Below are 20,431 nucleotides of genomic sequence, written 5' to 3'. Positions count from 1 at the left end.
CACACACACACACACACACACACACACACACACACACACACACACACACACACACACACACACACACACACACACACACACACACACACACACACACACACACACACACACACACACTACACTACTACTAACTACTACTACTACTACTACTATACTACTAACGTACTACTACACACACACACACACACACACACACACACACACACACACACACACACACACACACACACACAGCTCCTACTACGAGGTGAACTAGTGTCTGCGCCAGATTTCATTGGCTGGTATTTTTAACTCATTCCAGGTCTCCTATCCATCCAAAGTGTTATCACATCCAACTTAGCCATGGTTTCACACACAACTCATCTTCACCCCCTTGAAGGTCTCCAATGAATGTGAACTCATCAGTAAAGTGGCCAGGAGATGTTTTACATCAAGGTACATTTATTTTTCTTATTCTTGTAATTAAATACATAGTGTAAGTGCAAATAGTTAAAGAGTCCAGGGTCTAAAGAACTACAGAGTATAGTCGAACATAGTACAAAGTTGGACAGTTATTCAAACAAGCTAAATATCACCAGATACTCCTTGTCTTCATAGTAGTTGTACAACAGTACCTTAAACATGAGTGTGTGTTGTTCCTATGGTTATACAAAAGCAAAAAACCTACGATTACCACATCTAAGACGCATATTGTTAAATTATGTTGTGCTTGGAAAACACCAAAGGAAATCATTTTTGCTATTTATATATATGGACATATACTGAGAAGCCCTGTCTGCTAACTCAGAAACATGAAGCAGTTTTTAACATTGGCATCAGAGCACGTCTGTGGGCATTTAGCTTCTTTTGTGCCAGACCATACAATTTGCCGGAGGCACTGCAAAGCAAAAATGTAGCGTGATTTTAAAAACTGCACAAAAGATATCAAATATTATTTACCCAAGGCTCGACTTCATGCACTTTAATAATAAGCAACACAAAAAAAGTCAGTTTCTTTTTTTGTTTTCGAGTTGTGTACTTGTCTACCTAGAAACAGGATATGTACGTGTGACTGTTAGTGTTAAGACCGCTATAGACAGGGTGACGGTTTCTCCAGTGGATGCTTTTAGAGAACACCAAGATGACGTAGCACTATGCCCCACAGATGACGACCAGGCTCTTCAACAGTGACCGAGCTGCCTGACTCCGAGCTGACTGTCAGCTTCATGGTGAGACAGACACTTCTACTCCTCCTTCCTCTTGGCCCCGGGGATCTTCGCTTGGATCCTACACAAAGAAAATAAGCCTTAATACCACATGTCAAACAAGGTGTTTATTATTATTATACTGCCTGCCGTTTTTGTACTCTCTTTTTATGGTAGTCCATTGAACTGGGTGTCAAGTTTGACTAAAATAGGAACATTGACAGTAATCAGTCTTTAAAAAACTACAGGCAGACATTTTGGCATCTGTTAACCCTTTAAAAGCTCATTTTAAGTTGATCGGTTAACACGGTTAAATAATAAACCAGTCCGTTTTTGTATTAAACTGATCACCTTATCCACCATGACAACCTTAGCATCAGTAGCCTTTTTTTATTTATCGTAAACAGACTTCATAGTGGACACTGTTCATTCATGAGCACAATTGTAAAATATGAAATAACTTCTATCAATGCAATATTGGAAACCTGGCAGCTTCCGATTACAACTGCACTCTTATCTGCTGGCCAATGAGGGGAGGCGAGTGAAGTCACAAAGGGAAGTCAGTGGTACATTTGATTACTTGGCTCACTATTTGTGTACAGGGTGCTCTGATTGATTTCTTATGCCTTGTAGCTACATGTGTTTGTATATCGTAAGTGAAGAAAATGTCTTAATGGCAAACACTCACTTTCCCACCACAGAGTTGACCTGGGTCCGTATTAATCCCACATACTGATCGATCTGTGCCTGAAAACAAAAGGAAAGGGACAAGTGTAAATACAGGACATTATTTAGTTAAATAGGGTTGACTTCAGTTATCATAAAGCTCAAATTCTTACCTGATGCTTCTCATAGACCACAGGCATGGTGAACATGGAGACCACAACTGTAGAGGCATGGGGAGAGAAATGTTAAAGTATTCTGACCTACAGTGGGGCAAGGTGGCCTCCAGCGCACACCCTGACACTTATCTAATGTAAACTGGAAAAGTAAACAGATAACGCGCACGTTCAGCAGTGCAGTAAACACGTTGAATGAAGTACATTTGATCTGGCATAGTAATAAGGACATGCTGTACTTCTCACTAATGACACATATTGTATAATACAAAATAGCTCTGTAGATTATTAAACTAAGTAACAAAAGGCCCAAAGACGAATGATTGTGTGTCGAGATGACCTCACCTAGGATGAGCAGTGTCAGGCCGTTGAAGAGAGCGCCCACGTAGGTCAGCAGCCACATCAGAACAGCAAACTGAAAGGAAATACCACATTTATTCTTTGTAAGCTGCATTTCTAATCGTATAAACCACCAGATTGTTTCATGAAACACGTTAATAAAGGGTAGCAGAGCTGATGTAACACTGTGATGCAGTTTGAGGCAAACCTTCAAGGAGTCGATCAGGTCTTGCACGAGGAACAGCCTGCGGAGCTCCTTCATACAGGTGTTGGAGTACAGCAGGATTTTGTCAGCATATTTACTAATCTGGTCCTGGGAGAGAGCAATTTCCATCTCCAGGTAGGATCTGGCAATAAATACAGGGTTGGGAATATAAACCTTTCAGTGAGTACAATCTATAGACTTATTCGTGAAATCCAACAATCTCCTACTCTACTCACTTGAAAGGATGTCCCTCATCGGTCTTCTGCACAGCCTGCAGCACAGACTTGTAGATCCTGAAGCTGATGGAGGCAGAGAGCGCTGCCAGGGCCAAGTACGCCCCGACGCTGACCATGCTGAACTGGGTCAGGGAGAAGAGGAGCAGGAGCACGCTGCTGAACACGGCCCCCGACTGCTTCACATTCCTCCAGTAGAGGAGGTCAATCGCTGGAAGGGAAGGACAGAAGAAGGAGAAACAGGGTTAGGACCAGGCGTTACCTGACCTGCCACAAGAAGGCCCGGTTATCCACAGGAGTATCTGTTCCTAAGTGGATTCTGCGCACTACACACCACACATTTGGGTCAAATATCTGGAAGCTCTTCACAACTTGATGTCCTCAGAGATCCTCAGCTGTCACGTGATCCTGATTTAACCCAGCTTCCTAACCTAGCTTTTCATTCGGTTATATCGAGCTGTGAACGTGGCGATAAGTGACAATTTGTCGGTTCAGTTACTTTACTCCTATATATAGAGCGACCTCTGAAGAAGATAATAGCTGACTCTCCCTTGTCGAGCAAGTGGTGCCTCTCTCCGCTACAACACTCCGGAAAAGAAAGACCTCTTATTTACGTCTGACGTGTACTTATGGTCGGTGGCATCTGGTCTGGTCTCAAACATATACAAACATCTATGCAACCAGGAAGAAGAAACTGTATTACACCAGGGTTACTTACTGCAGAATTAATGATTGACCTATAGCGCTGTGAAGGCAGTCTCAGACATAGAAGCACTATCAGCAGTTTACAGATAACGGTTCAATGTGACCTGCAGCTCTGTGGTCAGTGAGGAAGGATGACAAAGCTTCAATGCAGTGTCTCAGTAATGCAGTGAAATGATCCCGTGTCACTTGTTCAGGAACAAAGAGTTAAGCTACACAACATGCCTGCCGCAGGCGCTCGTGCATCTTACTGCACCATTTTCCTTTATATTCTAACATCTTCTTTTTTCTCTGGGTGGCGGGGCCTGTAATTCAAAGCCTCTGACAGAGATGAGAGAGTGAAGTGATAACTGAGGATTAGCCCAGTGTACCATTACAGCCGACACGGTGCTCCTCTGGCATTCGTCTGTGTCGGCTGGAAACATGGGCCCGTTTCCATGAGAACTGTCGGCTGCTGGTTTTACCTCTGTGTGTATGACAGCACTATCAGTTAACCATTCATGTGTTTTTACCAACACCTGGAAATCCTTTGTGTAGTGTAAGGAGGCGAGGAGAGGCAGTATGTTAATGTAAACTTGTGTGCTCGTGAAGAATAGAGATTCACAGCTGAGGTCTCTTGGGGTTTTACTCTGCCTCTCTAAGCTGTCCGCCTGCCTGTCTAATTTTAGCCGTGGAGCTGTGAGCAGCATAGTGATGACCGCCATCTTTACTCTCCACTAAAAGGCATCTATGGATGCCAAAAAGTCTAAAAGCCGGGTGTCAGAAGGGCAGACTTTGTGACTAAGAAAATCTCTGCCGCCCACAAACTATCCTCCCTGTACTGTGAAATAACACGTATGATCTGTGTTGTCTTAAGAAAACAATAGTGACTTACAGTACCTATCAACCCCTTGCTCCGCCCCCCCACATCAAATCAAAGACTCATTCAGAAATGGTGAGGCAAAAAATCCTTATGCTGTACATTCACCACTCCCCACAGATGCCATTGTTTCTGCCATCACTGACAAAATGTCCATGTGATAATCTCAAACACACACACACACACACACACACACACACACACACACACACACACACACACACACACACACACACACACACAGCTCTGCTACAGAGACAGGTGTTGGTGCCTGGTGATGTGCTGCAGACTGAGAAAGCTTTATCTATTGCAGTAGAAGCATGTACTGACCTGCGGCTCCCATGGCTGAACAGGGAAAGAGGCAGCTGCTTTATCCACAGACAAAAGGAGAGCAGTGGAAGGGGAGTCCCCCCTGCACAGGGGAGGAGGGGCCACAGCCACACCAGCAAATCAGCATCGGCCTGCGCAGGGGGACTGAGGAGGGGGGGTGGCGTCTATGGGGTGCGGTTGCCAAAGAATCACATTGCAATCCTGCACACATACACTAACACACACATGCAAACTCTCTCTCTCTCTCTCTGAGCTCTTTTATGCTCAGGCTTTAAAGCGCAGCCCCGCTGACAGAGAATGCCAGCCAGCGACTAAAATAAAAGACAGTGAATCAAAATGAAAAAAGTCCTTTTTAATTAGCAGTTTAGACCTTCAGTAGCTAAAGATGAGGCAATTACAGTCACATTGTGTGCTAATCACCCGCACAGACTGTAATCATTATTTTACTCCTCCATTAAAATGCTTCAGTGGCGAGGAACTGCTGAGCACCTGCCTGATGCAGTTACCATAGTTACCATGCTCCATTTTCTCTCCACCGCTCGCTGAGAGATGATGAGAGGCAGGAAGGGAGGGGCTGCAAGTGGAGGGGACAGGGAGGGAGGGAGGGAGGGAGGGAGGGAAAGAGCCTCCCTTCGGGAACAAGGCAAAATTCATTTGCTCCAAGTCTGGAGAATCAGCAGCACATAATGTGTCTACAGGCCGACACAGGAACACAGCCTCTCCCTTTATTGTGCAGCACAAAAGGACAATGGCAGGTTCAACACAAAGCCAGTTAGTTGTCAAGTCTGTCTCAAGAAAATAAGAAAGACTGTGTCTATAAAGGGTTGAGTCACATTACAGACTCGGAGCTTTACAGATTTCAGTAGAGTAAAAGATGAGAATAAAAATGCCTTTTAATGAGTGCAGCTGGTTCACATTAGATGACAGTTGGCGTGAAAATTGATGATCTTTATATTAACGCACGCTCCAAATATAGAACATTTAGTTTTGACAGTAGCAACAACTGAACTGCATGGTTGACAGTTAAATCTTAGGATGTTGAACTTGAGTACAGAGGAAGTACAAAAGAGAAGCTCTGTTTCTCTATTTGACTCTTGCCTCTGGTATTAAACACATTGGCCTACACCGAGTAAAAACCAGAGCAAATGATAACCAGCAGTGACAATAATATGATTCCCCCTCCCTCTTTTCTGTAGTGAAACTAGTTTAGCCTGACCTCATTAGATTACTGAAGAAGACATCCTCGTGGCCTCAAAGCAGCCGTCAGAGTGAAACACGTAAAAAGCCTTCTGCTGTCTACAGACGAGATTCAGGTCTCAGACTTGGAACTGTAACTCAGGGACGATACGTTTAGATTCGGAGGCCTCGTGACGATTATGTTTCCGTCTGTTTTGTTAGTAGGACTTCGTTATTGTAGGAATTTCTGATTTGATGCATAGACATCTGCCAGAGCTAATGTAGACAGAGATAACTCAGCAAAGAGAGCTTGTCCAACAGAAATCAACCAATGGGGACAGTTAACAGAAACTCTGAAAAATGTCAAGCATTACCCTGAGTGGATTTCAAGGTTTGATTCTTCTTTCAGACCTCTCTATATCATGAAACGTATTTGAATACATTAAACAACACAAACAGTGAGTAAGTCCTGCACTATGCCAGATAACAATCAAACTTTGTTTTTGAACGGCCGGAATATTAACGAAACGAAAACATACAATATGGTTAAACTGGTTCTGTAGCTGCTTTATTTTTTTTATAAAGTAAAACATATATTCTTTATCTTGTAATCTGTGTCGCTTTGTGACCATTATTCCATATATTAAAGAATATATATGTATTTGATAAAGGTAGCCACTTGATTAGGAGACACACACAGTCCGGGTTTGGCATCAGAAACCGGACTGCTGTGTCATCTTGAGTCCTGTTTAATGTTTCTACATTTTAAAGTTGTCTGCATCATTGTTTAAGAAATATTTGTAAGAAAATAATGATAATATCATGGTCCAGAAAATCCCATTGTGTTACTTAGATAATACAGAACCACTTTTTTGTGGTGGATTGTGTAGCATAAGTTCAGCCTGAGGAGAGAAGCTGCTAGCTTGTTGGCAGTGAGTCAGTACTGTGCATGTGCAATGAGAATGACTAAACATAAAAATGCCTTCAGCTTCAAGCTAACATTCTACTGCAGCAAATAAATCAATTCTTATCCTTTGCTGTGCCTACTGACTCAGCTTGATTTGATGCGTCTGTATGTACATGATCCCATCAGATAGAATCATGTTACCCAGTCTCGGACAAATCAAATGGAAAATGCATGACTCAGTAGAATAATGCCAAATGGAGGTTTGTCAGAAAGGTTATTCTTACAGAGCTGCACATCCACGATCAGTGACTGTTGCGGCCTGTGTTGAGACAATAAGCGGACCAATGTGTTGCATTTGTACTGCTGAGCTAAACCTAAAAAGATGGCAGATAATAAACCACAGCCTGTGTGGCGGAAAGGACGCCATTTTCTGCCAAGGCCCCTCTACGAGCCCTCCGTGCTACGGAAACACACGGAGGATGCTCTCCTCCGGCCCGCTCTGCAAGGTGCCATGGCAGCCGAGGAGATAGGGCTGATGTAATCAGGATGGGTGTGCCCTGGTTACCATGGAGACAATCTGTCACTGCCGTCCTGATACCCCGACTGCCTGGCTACACAAAAACAGAGCATACGCCATAAAAAAACAGCTCCCCTGCGCGGGTGCAGAGCGGGGAGGGCAATGACAATGACACGCCTTAGTCCACAGCACAACGCTGGCATCCATATTAACATGCACCCAAAACAGATGGTTCTAAGCACACTGGTGGGTATGCACTTACTTTCCAAAACACCCACCAGCGTCTCTCGCCCCACGCTTCTTTTTTTTATTGTCTCACACACATCCAGCAATAAAAATAATTTGTCATCAGGGCGTGACCTGGTGGAGGTGCATAATAACCATGATGTTACATTTCCAAATACACATTTAGATGACATGATGTACACATGCAAATCACACACACACACACACACACACACACGTTCAAGAATACACTGCTACAGTGTCATGAATATTTAACCCACATGCGGAGATCTCTCACAAACACAGACGGACTCATGGGTAAATCACAGTAAACACATCAGTACCCTGGCCCTTCCAGCCGCTCCAGGCGCTCTCCTTCTTCGTTACGTCTGCAGTGGCCTGCATGCTGGTGATCAGTTATGTCCCTGTTCTCTTTTTCTCTCTCTATATGGTCTCCGTGTTCTTCTTTGTCTCCCTCTTCAGTAGCACCGACTCACTCACTCATCCCAGAAAGGCATGAATGGTCGCAAAAAAAGGATGCTGGAGATAGGCTGAGATGACAGAGGGAGGAAGGGAGGGAGGGAGGAAGGAAAGGTTTCCAAGGTGCAGCCGGCTCGTGGAGCTCACAGACTGATGCTGTGGAGCAGCGTTGGCTAGAAAAGAAGGAGCGGGGAAAGTGCGTATGTGTGTATGTGCGTATGTGCGTGCGTGCTGGGGGAGGGGGTTCAAATTGTAAACACCACACCACAGTCGCTGCTGCAGCAAACCATCCATGCAATGATTAAGAGCCTCAGGGGGTGAGAGGGTGCATGGAGATGGTCGGAGTCTAAGCTCTTGTTCTTTAAAGGGAAGGTAAAGTAGCTTTCACAATAAAAGCTCTAACAGCATCCAACAGACTGGTGATAGCCGGGTACAAGCAGTGGGAGGGTTACCCCACATACGCTTGTCATATACCTTCAAGCATGCCGCTGTGGCTTCCCTAATAGCTTGTTAGGTTTTTTCATAATAGATCCTTATTTATTAATGTTGCAATTAAGGAAATAGGCTTTGAATATGGCATGTTAGCGCATTCTGTACAACTTAAAAAGAACCGTTTTAATAATCCAATGTCATGTTTCACAGTTGAAAATAGCCAGACTTGCGGCCATGTTGCTAAGGAAAGATATGGAACACTTCCAGATTTGTGGTTCTTTGTTTTTGCACAGGATACTGTTTAAGGTTGTAGCCAAAGATTGAAATAGATGTTTCCACTATGACTCACTGTTAATTGAAGAGACAAAGTGCTTGTACTTTAATTATTCATATTGAGAGACCCCGGGCATTACAGCACAATATTCATGCTTTAGTATTCTCAGGGTGTGTTGGAGATTTATGATGTTCTGTTTTTTAATTCAAACTGATCTGTAAAAAGACCGGGCAGTGTAAGATGCTTAAAAAAAGAATAACAAAAAAAATCTGCACAATCACTGTTTTGTCAGCACTGAGCAGAACGATTCCTTTATAGTTTACGTCATTTTTCAATCCAATCAAAGCCAATAATCCTGTCCTCTAGCACCCCCTCCCTCAGCCCCCGGCAGGCAGCCACACCTCACACCTTCTGCTCACTGCAGCCATGACAGACTTCTATGCCAAAAGCAACCAAGATAAACGACAGAAAAAAAGATTTCCCTGAACCAGACTGAACACGCTCTCCCATCACTGTTGCTATGGCAACTGGCATGGAAGAGCTCGGACTGATAAAAACAATATTGCATGGTCTTCAACATAGCATCCATAACAAAGGCACAGTGCGCCCTCTAGTGGTGGAGAAAATACAGATGACCTGCTTTTTACAGTTTCCAGAAGCTTCTCACAGTCTGAGTAAACAAATCAAGGAATGCCTCTTCATTTACGATGTAATCACACCAGCTCTAAATCATTTACATTTTAAATGTGTAACTGAATCAATCATCACATTCTCCTTGACCAGTAGATGTTAGTTTTAGGAAACCAAAATCAAGCAACATGTTCTCAGCTCGAAAACAAAGTCAAATGCAAGAGAAGCCCCCGCAGCCCCTCAGTAGGAGTGTACCCCAGTTTTGACATCATAGTATTATGTAAACCCTCTGTCTACAAGGGCAGAGACAACAGACAGTACTAGTCAAAATATGAAAATGTGCACAGCATAGACTCCTGCTGACTACGACTAGCCTGTCTGACCACGTGTTATGTAAGGAACCTGTCAAGATGCAGAACGCAGTTTTTTCCCAACATATGCAATTTGATTAATCATGCTTTGAGTTTTTTTATGAAAACACAGAATAATGTTGAAGGGTTAGATATGTTGGCAGTTGAGCTTCAGTCGTCATGCATTGTGGTAAATGTGATTCAATGCATCCTCACCCTGCTTATTTCTCTCTCAAATGTACCACCAGGTGGAAGCAGACTTCAGGAAAGTACAACATTTAGTTCCCACCCACCCAGGAGCAGAAACCCCAGAACATCCCATCTCTCTGAGCAATGCTGTTTACCTTCTCAGCCCTGTCAACAAAACAAGGTCAATGCACACCATGCAGGTAGCTACCGGGAGGTAAACAAACACTACCAGCGTCAGTAATTAGATTAGAAAATATGCTTTCAAACTGTTTTTAGCCCCTTATATAATGGGAAAGGTTTAAATGCCATGCGATTGCTGTTCCATTTGAGCATGAAGGCACATCAGCATACGCAACGCTACCTGTTCCACAGCACTATTTCTGGAAAGCCAATACTGGAGATTTTAAGCCAAGGTGAAACCACTGCAACAATGAAAAGATTACAGACACATTTTGTAAAATCCTTTTTCTTAGAAGCATTACCAATATGTAAAAAGTGCTTTAGAAAATCAAGATAATTCCGACTGACCTTTTTGTTTATTGAAGCCCTGCAGGGGAGGTGAGGCGGCGGGCTTCCCCAGGTCTCCTTTGCCCTGGTCGCTATGCATGTTGTCCTGGGGGGGCTTCTCTGTTCTCACCTCTGGGGGCACGGCAGCAGTGGGTGGCTTGGGCTTGCTGGGGCGATCCTCCTCTGTTTTCACTGGGGTCTTCACTTTTTCAGGGATCAGGGGCTCGGCAGCTACAGCCTCAGCCGGACTGCGGGGAGGGGCGGCACGAGGCACCAGGGGGGAGGGGGGGCTGGCTCCCTGTTTGGGGCCACTGAAGCCCTGCTCTCTCTTCGGGCTCTCTTCAGACGCAGACTCAATGAACAGATCACTGTCGAGCTCTGCCTCTCTCTCCTCCCTCAGAATGCTGTAGCTAGTGGGTGGAGCGTGGTTGCCTGCTTGGCCGAAAGCACCCTTAGCGACCGGGGGATTGTCGAAGGGGTTGTTAGGCTGGCTGACAGGGCTCTTGCTTTTAGGCGGCTGGGAAAATGGGTTGCTTGCGGCCTTTGGAGGCTCCTCAGACACCAGCTCTATCTCTGAGTCTCCAGACTCTGCGCTGCTGCCATCGTGCTCTCTGCTGCCAGCTTTAGTGCTGGGGCTGTTTTTGGAAGCAGTCATGTCATGGGAAGGAAAATCTTTCTCTGTTCAAAAGGAAATGCAGAAGGGACTTTCAGATCTTCAGTCACATTACACATTCAGACATACGCATAAAACTTCAAGCTATTCTATGTAACTTTTAAGAAGAAATAACACAATCTTCCTATCACAAATCAAATGTTTACTTTCTCAATTCAGTGTTCCTGTTCCAACCTCACAAAGTTAGCTTATGATGACCAATAATAATAACTTGAAATAGTTGTTGTATAACAGCCAATACTTAGTCAGTTTGCCGGATGTATGACGCTACTTTTGCTACTATTTGGCTACTTACGCCATTTCAGAAAAGTTGTAAAGTAGAACTGATTCTATTCATCTTAAAAATGGCATCAATTTAATCTAAATGAAATAGTTTCTTGATTTATAAGGTTTTTAATTCTCTTAATTAGACAAACACATGCATTTTAATCGGATTACTCTATCCATAAACAGCTTCCTAATTTGAGCTGATACTGCAAACTTAAATTACATAAACAATTATGGGGTACTTTATCTACCTCACCAACTTCTATGTGACAGGTGTTTGTGTGTATGCTGTGCCTACGTGTTGGTGAGGCGTTGGGAGTGGAAGCAGGGCTGTCATCCTCGGGCTCAGAGAGCGTCACAGTGGGAACCCCCTGTAAGCCCACACTGAGGACGTTTTCACGCTCAGACGCGCTGACCGGGGGGGGGGCTTTCTGCTGCGGCTCTGCTGTGGCGGTTGGGGGCTGGGACTCGGTCAGCGTGATCTTCACCGGGCTGGCCGTCTGCGGGGTGCCACCAAGGTTTCGGTAGGAGCGGTAGTCTGACAGCTCCTCATCAGATGGCTCCTCGACGTAGGGGAAAGACTGGGAGCCCAGTGCTGACCCTAGGTTCTCCTCTTCTTCCTCGTCATCTCTTCCAAGGTTTTTATCCATGTAGCTGACCAATGAGTCGCGACCAGATGAGCCCGTGTCCACCAGGCTTTGCTGGTCGCGGCGTTCATCTCCGTGGGTGATGTCCATGTAGTTGTAGGACTCCGTCTTATCAGAGCCGAACATAGACTTTGGCATGTCATCAGCCAGGCTGGAGGTCATCTTGGTGTTGGAGCTGAAGCTGTAGTTGTCGCTGGAGAAGGGGTCCAGGTCAGAGGAGCCGGGGGAGGGCTTGGTGGGCTTTAGGTCATCAGACAGGTAGGAGGCTTCTCGACTCTGATTTGACGTCAGGGAAGTGTAGACATCACCGTCATCATTCATAGGCTTCCTGAACAGGCCAGTCATGGGGTCATCTACAGAGAACAACAGGAACATATCAAATCAGTGAGGTTACACACAGGGAACTGATAAGGAAGAACAACAGTTACACGATGAAATAAAAATCATCCAGTTGAAGAAGTCTATGCTTCACATACACTGCTGCCAGGGAGAGGGGCTGTGGGGAGGGGGGTGCTCGGCTGTGAAGTTCAGTGAGGCAGCAGTAACAGAGGGTTCTTGTACCCAGTGTGGGACAAAGGGGGATTGTTCAGACCCCAAAAAAACACAGTGCCACAACCAGAGTCTGTTCTAAGTCCTGCAGGCAAAGAGTTTTCTGTAGTCTCATCTCTGCTCTGTACTCCCTTACCCTGCATCTCCCCAGACAAATGAGTGTAACAAAGACAAACAGACACATACTATATTAACAAACTACTGCATGTGCAGGCTAGCCTCTTTAAAGTGTGAATGGCTTAAGCTAGGCTACTCTATGTGGACAAACCTCTTCCATGATGAATGTATAAAATCGATATTCTAAAACACATCTCGCTGAATACAGTATGCAACACTCTAATAAATACAATTACTGTGACGCAACAATAGTGCTAATTGTGTTTAAATCTGAAGTAAGGATTCAAAACCTGCAGTTGTTAGCTCTGAATTTGTAGGCTATGTGCTCTGCTGTAACATATCGCTCAACCTCTCACTGAATAATTTGTTACAGTTCTGCAGGGAGGCGTAAAGGATGCTCAGATTACATATGACTTGCAAAACAGGAAGAGGCGGACTTGATAGGAATGTTGCTCTAAATAAGTCGAGGTCAAGTATTCAGATGTTTGGCTTCATGTCTTTAAGTCATTCAACTCCACTAACAAATACACACTGTCTCATGTTTATACATAAGTACACAATAATAAACACAAACTATGAAGTACAGCACCACCCATCTGATGCTTATGTTTTTGTTGTGCTGTGTACAAGTCAGAGTTTATACTAACACGTACGGAGCTCCTCCTCCTGCTCTCTAGTCCTTCTTTCTCAGGGCAGCGGTGGTGCTATTTATAGGCTGAGTCCAGCTGCTGGGCTGGATGGGGGGGGACGATTACAAAAAATCCGCCTCAGGGTTAGCTCTGGAGGATGCGGACTGACTGACAGAAGACCCAACAGGTCAGGACGTCCCTTCCCTTCCTTCACTTCCTCTAAAAAGCCCCACCACCCTTTCCTTCTGCTGTCCTTCCTTCTGCTGCTGCCACAGTCATTAACAATACATCATACCGCAGTACAACGGCGTAAACACTACACACCCATGCTGGGACTAAGGGGGAGGGCTGACGTGACATGTAGGAAAAGCAAAGCAGGCTCTTGAGCTTCAGATTATTTTGTATCTTATAGACTTAAATGTCTTGTAGGTTAACATCCCAGCTGTTTGCAGTATGGACGGACACATCTGTGGGGCCAAGTTCAGTTCAGGGACACGAACGCCCTTGATGTACTGCTGTTGGAAGCAATGTTAATCCTCTTAGTGTACTATCATCGTATAGGTCCCATCAGCCATCACCCTGGCAACACCATCATAATCTTACATTCACTGTCACTTATTCAAAGTAAAAATACCAACTGTTGTGGGAAGCACTCAGGCCACTACAAACAGCTGTGAATAGCCAGCAAGACCACACACCCCCTCCCTTTATATCAACCTATTCAACATACCAACAGATAAAGTCAGCAGCGGTTGCGTAAGGCATCTGTAACATAAAGAGGCCGGGGCTCGAGGGCAGCCGTTCTGGGCAGCTACTTGCTGAAGTTGGTGTGCAGAGATTAAGGGCGTTTTGAATCTGCTGATATAGCCTATGGCACCCAGACTCTAAGAAAATACCCAGAAGGCTGAAAAAAATGGTCTGCTGCACTCAGATGGGATTGGACATGACAACAGAGGAATTCTCAACTCACACTGTAGCCACAAAACATAATCATGTCACTGAAAGGATGGTGCAGTTGAATAAATAAGTCCTGGTGGATGTGCTGCGAAGGGGCAGTCCTTTTGTTGTCCTCTGTGCAGCCCCGAAACTAATGCAGCCTGACAATCTGTTCTACGCCAAGGCATAGGCTCCTAATTATCAGGCTACAGACAGAAACATGCGAGCAAAGACAATATCAAAAGAGCCAGGGTTACAAAATGAATACATTAGCACTTTGAAATGAAAGGTTTACTGAGCTGCATGTGGGGCTCAGTGTGCGGCAGGGTTTACTCCCTTGAAGACCCTCACTGATCCACTGCAGTTATGCAATGTGGAATAAAATGAATAAACCAATATGAACAGAAAGGGATGTTAAAGAAAATATGCGCAAACAGCTGTGCATGGTAGTCTCGATAGGGTTTATTCTCATTGTTGTTTAATTTATCCATGATTGTTTCAACTCAACCATAATCCTTTAGTCTTTATAACATGGCCATCAAAACTAGACACATAAAAACATGATGTCTACTAATGTTTTGCTTTTCCAAATATCCCAAAAAGAGTTATATTTGGCCAATAACAGCAGTGTATCCTCTCATTTGAGAGTCAGAAGGAGTCAAGTGCAAGGACAGAGAACATATTTAGTTTGCCCAATTAAAATAAGCACCAGCACAGCCAGAGTGCTTACATTGAAGGAACAGTCGGGATAACACAATAAAACCCCAAGGCTAATTTCCATTGAGTGGGTAGCTGCTGACTTCTCAAGGAACTGTTTTGGTCCGTCATTCATTTCATCACTAGCTCAACTTAACTTTGAAACATCTGTTAATGTACTGCTCTGTAACGATTCAGCCACTCTGTCCCTGACCCTCTCCACTGTGGTGTTATCTTTCAGGAGTTCTCTTTCTCTCCATGACCTTGTGGAAATCAATCCATCAACACGCCTACTGTGCTCTTCTTTCAAAGCCGTCTGTTTCTTTAATGGTCATTCATATGCTCAGCATTATTATTTTAGGTATACATTGCCCTGTTTATTGGAAACTGTGCTGTACTGTGTTCGGAATGGTAATAACAGAAATGGCTTTGTAGATAATGTACATTGACGTTTCAATAAGGCGTGAATACACCTTGGAGGAAGCCTTCCAGGAGAGAAAAAAAACACAAAAAACACCCAGTATTAACACAGAATACAGGCTTGACAAAAGTAAAAATGTTCATTCTCCTGTTATTTTTTGTAGACATGTTTTGGGCATTTTTCTTTTATTGGACAGTGACAGTCTGGAGAGAGACAGGTCAGGCAGGGGAGAAAGAGAGACGGGATGACATGCGAAAGGCACAGAATGGAATCAAACCCGAGCCGCTGCGGTAAGGACTCGCCCTTGATACATGGGGTGCCCCATTTGTTACAATTCATTCTGACATGTTCCTATAAATATGTGGTTTGAAAGTACTTTGAAGTCCATATTGTGTTCTGTAAGAGTTGTATAATATAAGACTCCTATATCAATTCCCTTACTTAGTTTGCCGGAAACACCACTTCGAACGGGTGATGGTCTCCAGCTTTAAAAGCTTTGGTTATTACGTTTATGTTTGTAATGTATTGATTAGAATATCCTTGGCTGCAGGCATGCATTATGAATACTAGACACTTACTATCCCTCTTTAAAGAAGAAGATAATGGAGAGCACAAAAACAGTCTATACTAAGAGAGGAGGTGCAACAAAACTACTAGCAGGGGTCGATAGGAGAACAGCTGTGGTGAGGGACTCAACAGCCCTGAGCTGCATTGATCCAAGACAATGAGGACCTACAATTACTGTAAGCAACGTCACTGAATCCACTACTCCTAAAAATTCATTTTAAGGCCACACAGGACAAATGTTGTTGCAGCAGCTTTTGCTGAAGATAAATAAATGTGCAGGCAGTTTAAATTAGGCTAATCTGCCCCCATTCAGACACTGAAGCGTTGGTACGTACAGTACCTGTCTTTCACTGTATTGATCCTATTTCCCTTGCTTGGATAGAGCTTTAAGGATGAATGGAGAGGATGTGGGAGGATCCAGACTGTCCGCATGCTGTCTGCTTGGGGTAAAAGCTGTCAATTCAGTGTGACTTTGGATCGGCATTTTACTTTCTAGATGCAGACAGAATGTGGCATTAAAGAGTAACGACACGGCACGATACACAGGCTTCAATATAAAACACAAAAAAGATAAATGGACTACCCTTTTTAAAAGCATCGACGCTGATGGGGGGCCCTAATCCCGTGAGCAGTTTTGCAATACTCCGTTCAGGGATTACTCCGGGCACAGGCTAGACATCTGGACTGGGGCAGTACGATCGTAAACATAACCTCATATTTCAAACCGGCTTTGAATCGTTTTCAGGGTAAACACAGGGGATCAAAAGACATCATAATTTATGATTTATTGATATAATGAAAGCACTAATGCTTTATTGTCCCCTGCAGTGGAGCGTTTTGGGCCTGGTCTGTCATTCCTTTATCTGTCCTTTTATAACTCAGCATTAGCTAATTGCTTCTGGAGACAGATGAAGATAAAAGAGATTGGAAACCTGGCAGGTAACACAAGAGATGAGCTCTCTAAATCACTCTGGAAAGCAGACACGCTGTACAACCTTTAAGCCTTATTTAATTATGTAAGGTGCTGGACAACACATTTAAATAGCTTACATGCAGAGACACTGACTCACACCTGGGAGCTGACATCACAGAGCGTTTGTCAGAGGCAGATCATACGTGATCAAAGATTTATTAAAGACGGTTCTTCGCATTTGCTGTTTTTTTCCCTTAGACTCCATCCATTTATCATTGCCTCGTCTCTCTCTCTCTCTCTTGCCATTAGGCTGCCCCCCCCCCCCTCCTCCTCCATCTCTGTATTATCTTGCATCTTTATCATCTAGTCTGAAAAGACCTAGCACTGCTTGGCCCCCTGGGAAAAGAAGCTAAAGGCCGAAATACACAGCGCTGGCTTATGCAGTCCAGCGGAGTCCACTAAGTGCTTTCTCTATCTGACAGATATGGAAAAGGCTCAGCCAGACATATGCTGTCTCATCCTTGTCGATGATGATACGCTGAAAAGTCCAGGACACCTTTCAGGCACTGGATTACGGGAGTAGGTTTATTATGACTGTTGCCCTGTCAGCAAGTGACAGTGATAATGGACTTTAAGGAGGAAAACCTTGTTGGAGAAAGTAAAAGGAATTTTAAAATGAGGTTTCACTGTTTTTATAATATCCATTTAGTTGTTTTCTTCTATGCCAGACAGCAGGGGAGGCAATCAGAATAAGGGATTTTAACAATACACTAAGACCTCATCATGATGCAGCAATATCTGCCACAGATGTATTTCGAATGCCTCTTAAAACCTTCACAGGATTGGAAACTGTGAGTCCATTGCACTGTGTTGTCCAAGGCTAAGTCTCTGTCCTGTGGTAATTGAATACAGCTGAAATCAGCATGATCCGCGTCCAGCGGGTAGATTACTGTCGTGAACATGATTCAGGACAGGCATGGGTCAATTACGTAGAGATGCAATTCTAGACATCTTGAAGGGATACTATTTCACAGTTAGCACTTTTTACTGCCTTCAGTGAAAATAGATATATTTATTTACGTTTCTTAAACTTAAAATAGTATTATGCGATTATCTAGATAGAAGCGCAGCAGAGAAGGAAAGTTTATTATAGAGGGAGTGAGTGTCTTTGACAAAGATCAGAATAGACTCTCACATGTCTGGTAGAGGAACTGTCTGCCCTGCTAGATGTGATGAGATCTGCACTGTTCTCACCAAGAACTCAAGTGACACAGGAAATTATTTCACTGGTATGGAGACAGTTCAGCTGGAGTCCGACTAATACAAGACAGCTTTTCTTTCCATTTGTGGAAATCAAAACATATTCTGTGTTTGTACCTACACAAGCTGGACCTTGTCTGGCACACTGTTGTAAAAGTAGAGCATGTGCATTGTTTTCTTTTCTAGAAAGCATGGCAAAGCATTGACTAAGCAGTTCATTTGCTCACATACTGTATTTAACACATTGTGCTTGAAGTGAATAGCATTTAGCTTTTCAAAGTTATGTTTGCAATTCCTTTTTTCAACACCTTTCAATCTAGATATTTAGATTATACTTTCACGCTAAATACTGTGCTTCAAAGGATTAAAGTCTAAATCATGCATTCAAAAATGCTCTTGTACTTAACGGATTTATAAAAAAACAAACATGTATTTTTTTCTTTTGCGGACCAGCACTAGCCAGATAAATGAGAACGTCTGAGCAGCAAAAAGAGAAAACTAGGCAGCTTTTCTTTTTTTTAAACATCATCTCATGAATTTTTCAGTGAATTCGTGAATGAAAGTACAGGGCTCTAGTTTTGCGAGCCAAGCTAATATTGAGTCCTGTTCCTTCAGGATTAAAAATAGCAACATTAGCCAAGCTGTGAGGAGAGTGACGGACTTAGGTCTGCATGATGTTTCCACAAAATACACTACCTTCAGCATCCAATAATATAGGTATACCATCAACAATAACAAAACAGGAATGTATGAATCCTGTCAACATGCAGGTAACTTGTTAATACAGCTAGGATGCTTTTTATATGTATCATCCCTCTACCCCAACACTATCAAGAATGCAAGTCTATTATTATACAGGCCTACATGTGGGAGCTGGTACACAGTGAACATCCATAGGCCTTAAAGTTCAACAGGCTATTTGTTAATGCATGTTGCATCCCATCTGAATCCTCCCTACAGACTCTCACCAACCAGAGAACTGTGTGTACTATTGAGGAAAACAACAGGAACAATTCATTAGGTCTCATGGCTATCTGAATAGTTTTGAAGACGTCCTATATCATTCCCTTCACCATCACTGCCGTGAAAACTGCTTCACAACAATCACCCTATCTATGTCGCTTGTATCTTTTGTGTTTTCAAGCCCAGAAGTTTTAACTCGTCCGATAGACAGGCCTTCTGTCGTAACGCTCGGTCTGTGACAAATGGACTCGGCTGCATGTCTATTTACACCCTATATACCGGGGTTTTGTTAGCTAAAAGCTTGCGAAATTAAACATAACGGGGCTGAAATAGGCTACTATTAGTCACTTAGTATTGATACTTAACGACAATAACAGTTTGCTTTACCTGTAGAGGCAGTTTCCATAGCAACGGGAGGCCTTTTCCCGTCGTCCTGGTGGAAAGGATGAAATTGTTGATCCAGGTCGCCCGCCACCTCGCCGCCTCTCGGCTTGAATTCGTCACGTAGGTCGTCGAACCGGGTCGGTGTGTTCCCAAAGAGGCCATTCCTCTCATAGTCATCTCCAAACCACCTCCCATCTGAGCCTAGCTCCTCACCGGGCTGAGCAGACATGCTTTTTCTTCCTGTTATTGGACAAAATATATACTAGCTACAAAGCTGCTTCTTCTTCTTCTCCGTCTCTACCGGCTGTTCCTGTAAATGAGCGGCGGTGTCCCTTTGCGCTAGAATGGCTGACGGAGACACAGTTAAAAATGCAGCTCTTAGCTGGCTGGGGTCTGTCAACTGAGAGAGCCTGCTTAAACTGTTTGTAGACGCCACAGAGGAGACGGTGCGGTCGGTCGGGGAGCAAAGAGGAGAGGAGCGAGGGTGATTGTTTTAGTTCACTGATCCAACGGTGACGTCATGGTGTCCGCTAGGCTTCAGGGTTGGCACTTTAATTGGGACAGAGTCAAATATGAAAAAGGGCATTTTCGGTATATGTTTTCCGTCTGTGTCAAGTGTTTGACATTGACGAAGTGGATGTCATCAAAAATGATGCTTGGTGTTGTAAAACAGACTACACTCATCCTACGTAAAGATAGTAGAAAGTATACGCATTGCCCAAAGAGAGCAGAAAGATAGCGCAAGTGACAGGTCAATCACACGAAATCACGATGTAAAAACAAACAGAATTCCAAATGTTTTATAAAAGTGTGCATACAAAGTGGATGTATGGTTGTGTGAACATGTAGCTTGCAGTGTGGCGCCATCACGTGGAAGCTCAACATATGATCTGGATCTGGACAAGCCAAAGTTTCAACATGGCTCCCTAGCAACCAGACGCTCCTGCCTGGACACAGACTGATGCCAAACATAGCTGATGGGCCAGAGTTTGAGATTGTCTCAGTTTAAGTCCGCAGATATTATGTAATTC

General features: G+C 43.9%; 1 protein-coding gene across 3 annotated transcripts; it reads right to left on the bottom strand.

Annotated features, from left to right (window-relative positions):
- Positions 1-421: 421 nt before the first annotated feature.
- Positions 422-19,874, bottom strand: rtn1a (reticulon 1a). 3 transcript variants are annotated; one of them, XM_010788393.1, is made up of 9 exons: positions 19,404-19,874; positions 11,617-12,318; positions 10,400-11,056; positions 2,804-3,011; positions 2,571-2,709; positions 2,369-2,438; positions 2,024-2,070; positions 1,873-1,931; positions 422-1,266 (listed from the first exon to the last, which is right to left on the bottom strand). In XM_010788393.1, exons 1-9 carry the CDS (start codon positions 19,627-19,629, stop codon positions 1,224-1,226), a joined length of 2,151 nt encoding a protein of 716 aa, XP_010786695.1. In that variant the 5' UTR covers positions 19,630-19,874; the 3' UTR covers positions 422-1,223. The 3 variants fall into 3 exon arrangements, with proteins under 3 accessions (XP_010786695.1, XP_010786696.1, XP_010786697.1); XM_010788394.1 differs by lacking the exons at positions 10,400-11,056; positions 11,617-12,318; positions 19,404-19,874 and adding an exon at positions 7,861-8,200; XM_010788395.1 differs by lacking the exons at positions 10,400-11,056; positions 11,617-12,318; positions 19,404-19,874 and adding an exon at positions 4,692-4,766.
- Between the last annotated feature and the right edge of the window lie 557 nt (positions 19,875-20,431).

The sequence above is a fragment of the Notothenia coriiceps genome, unplaced genomic scaffold, assembly GCF_000735185.1.
Source record: "Notothenia coriiceps isolate Sejong01 unplaced genomic scaffold, NC01 NC01_scaffold00031852, whole genome shotgun sequence".
Classification (NCBI taxonomy): Eukaryota; Metazoa; Chordata; class Actinopteri; order Perciformes; family Nototheniidae; genus Notothenia; species Notothenia coriiceps.
Note: the sequence above shows the minus strand (reverse complement) of the source record. Positions and strands in the feature narration are given on the sequence as shown.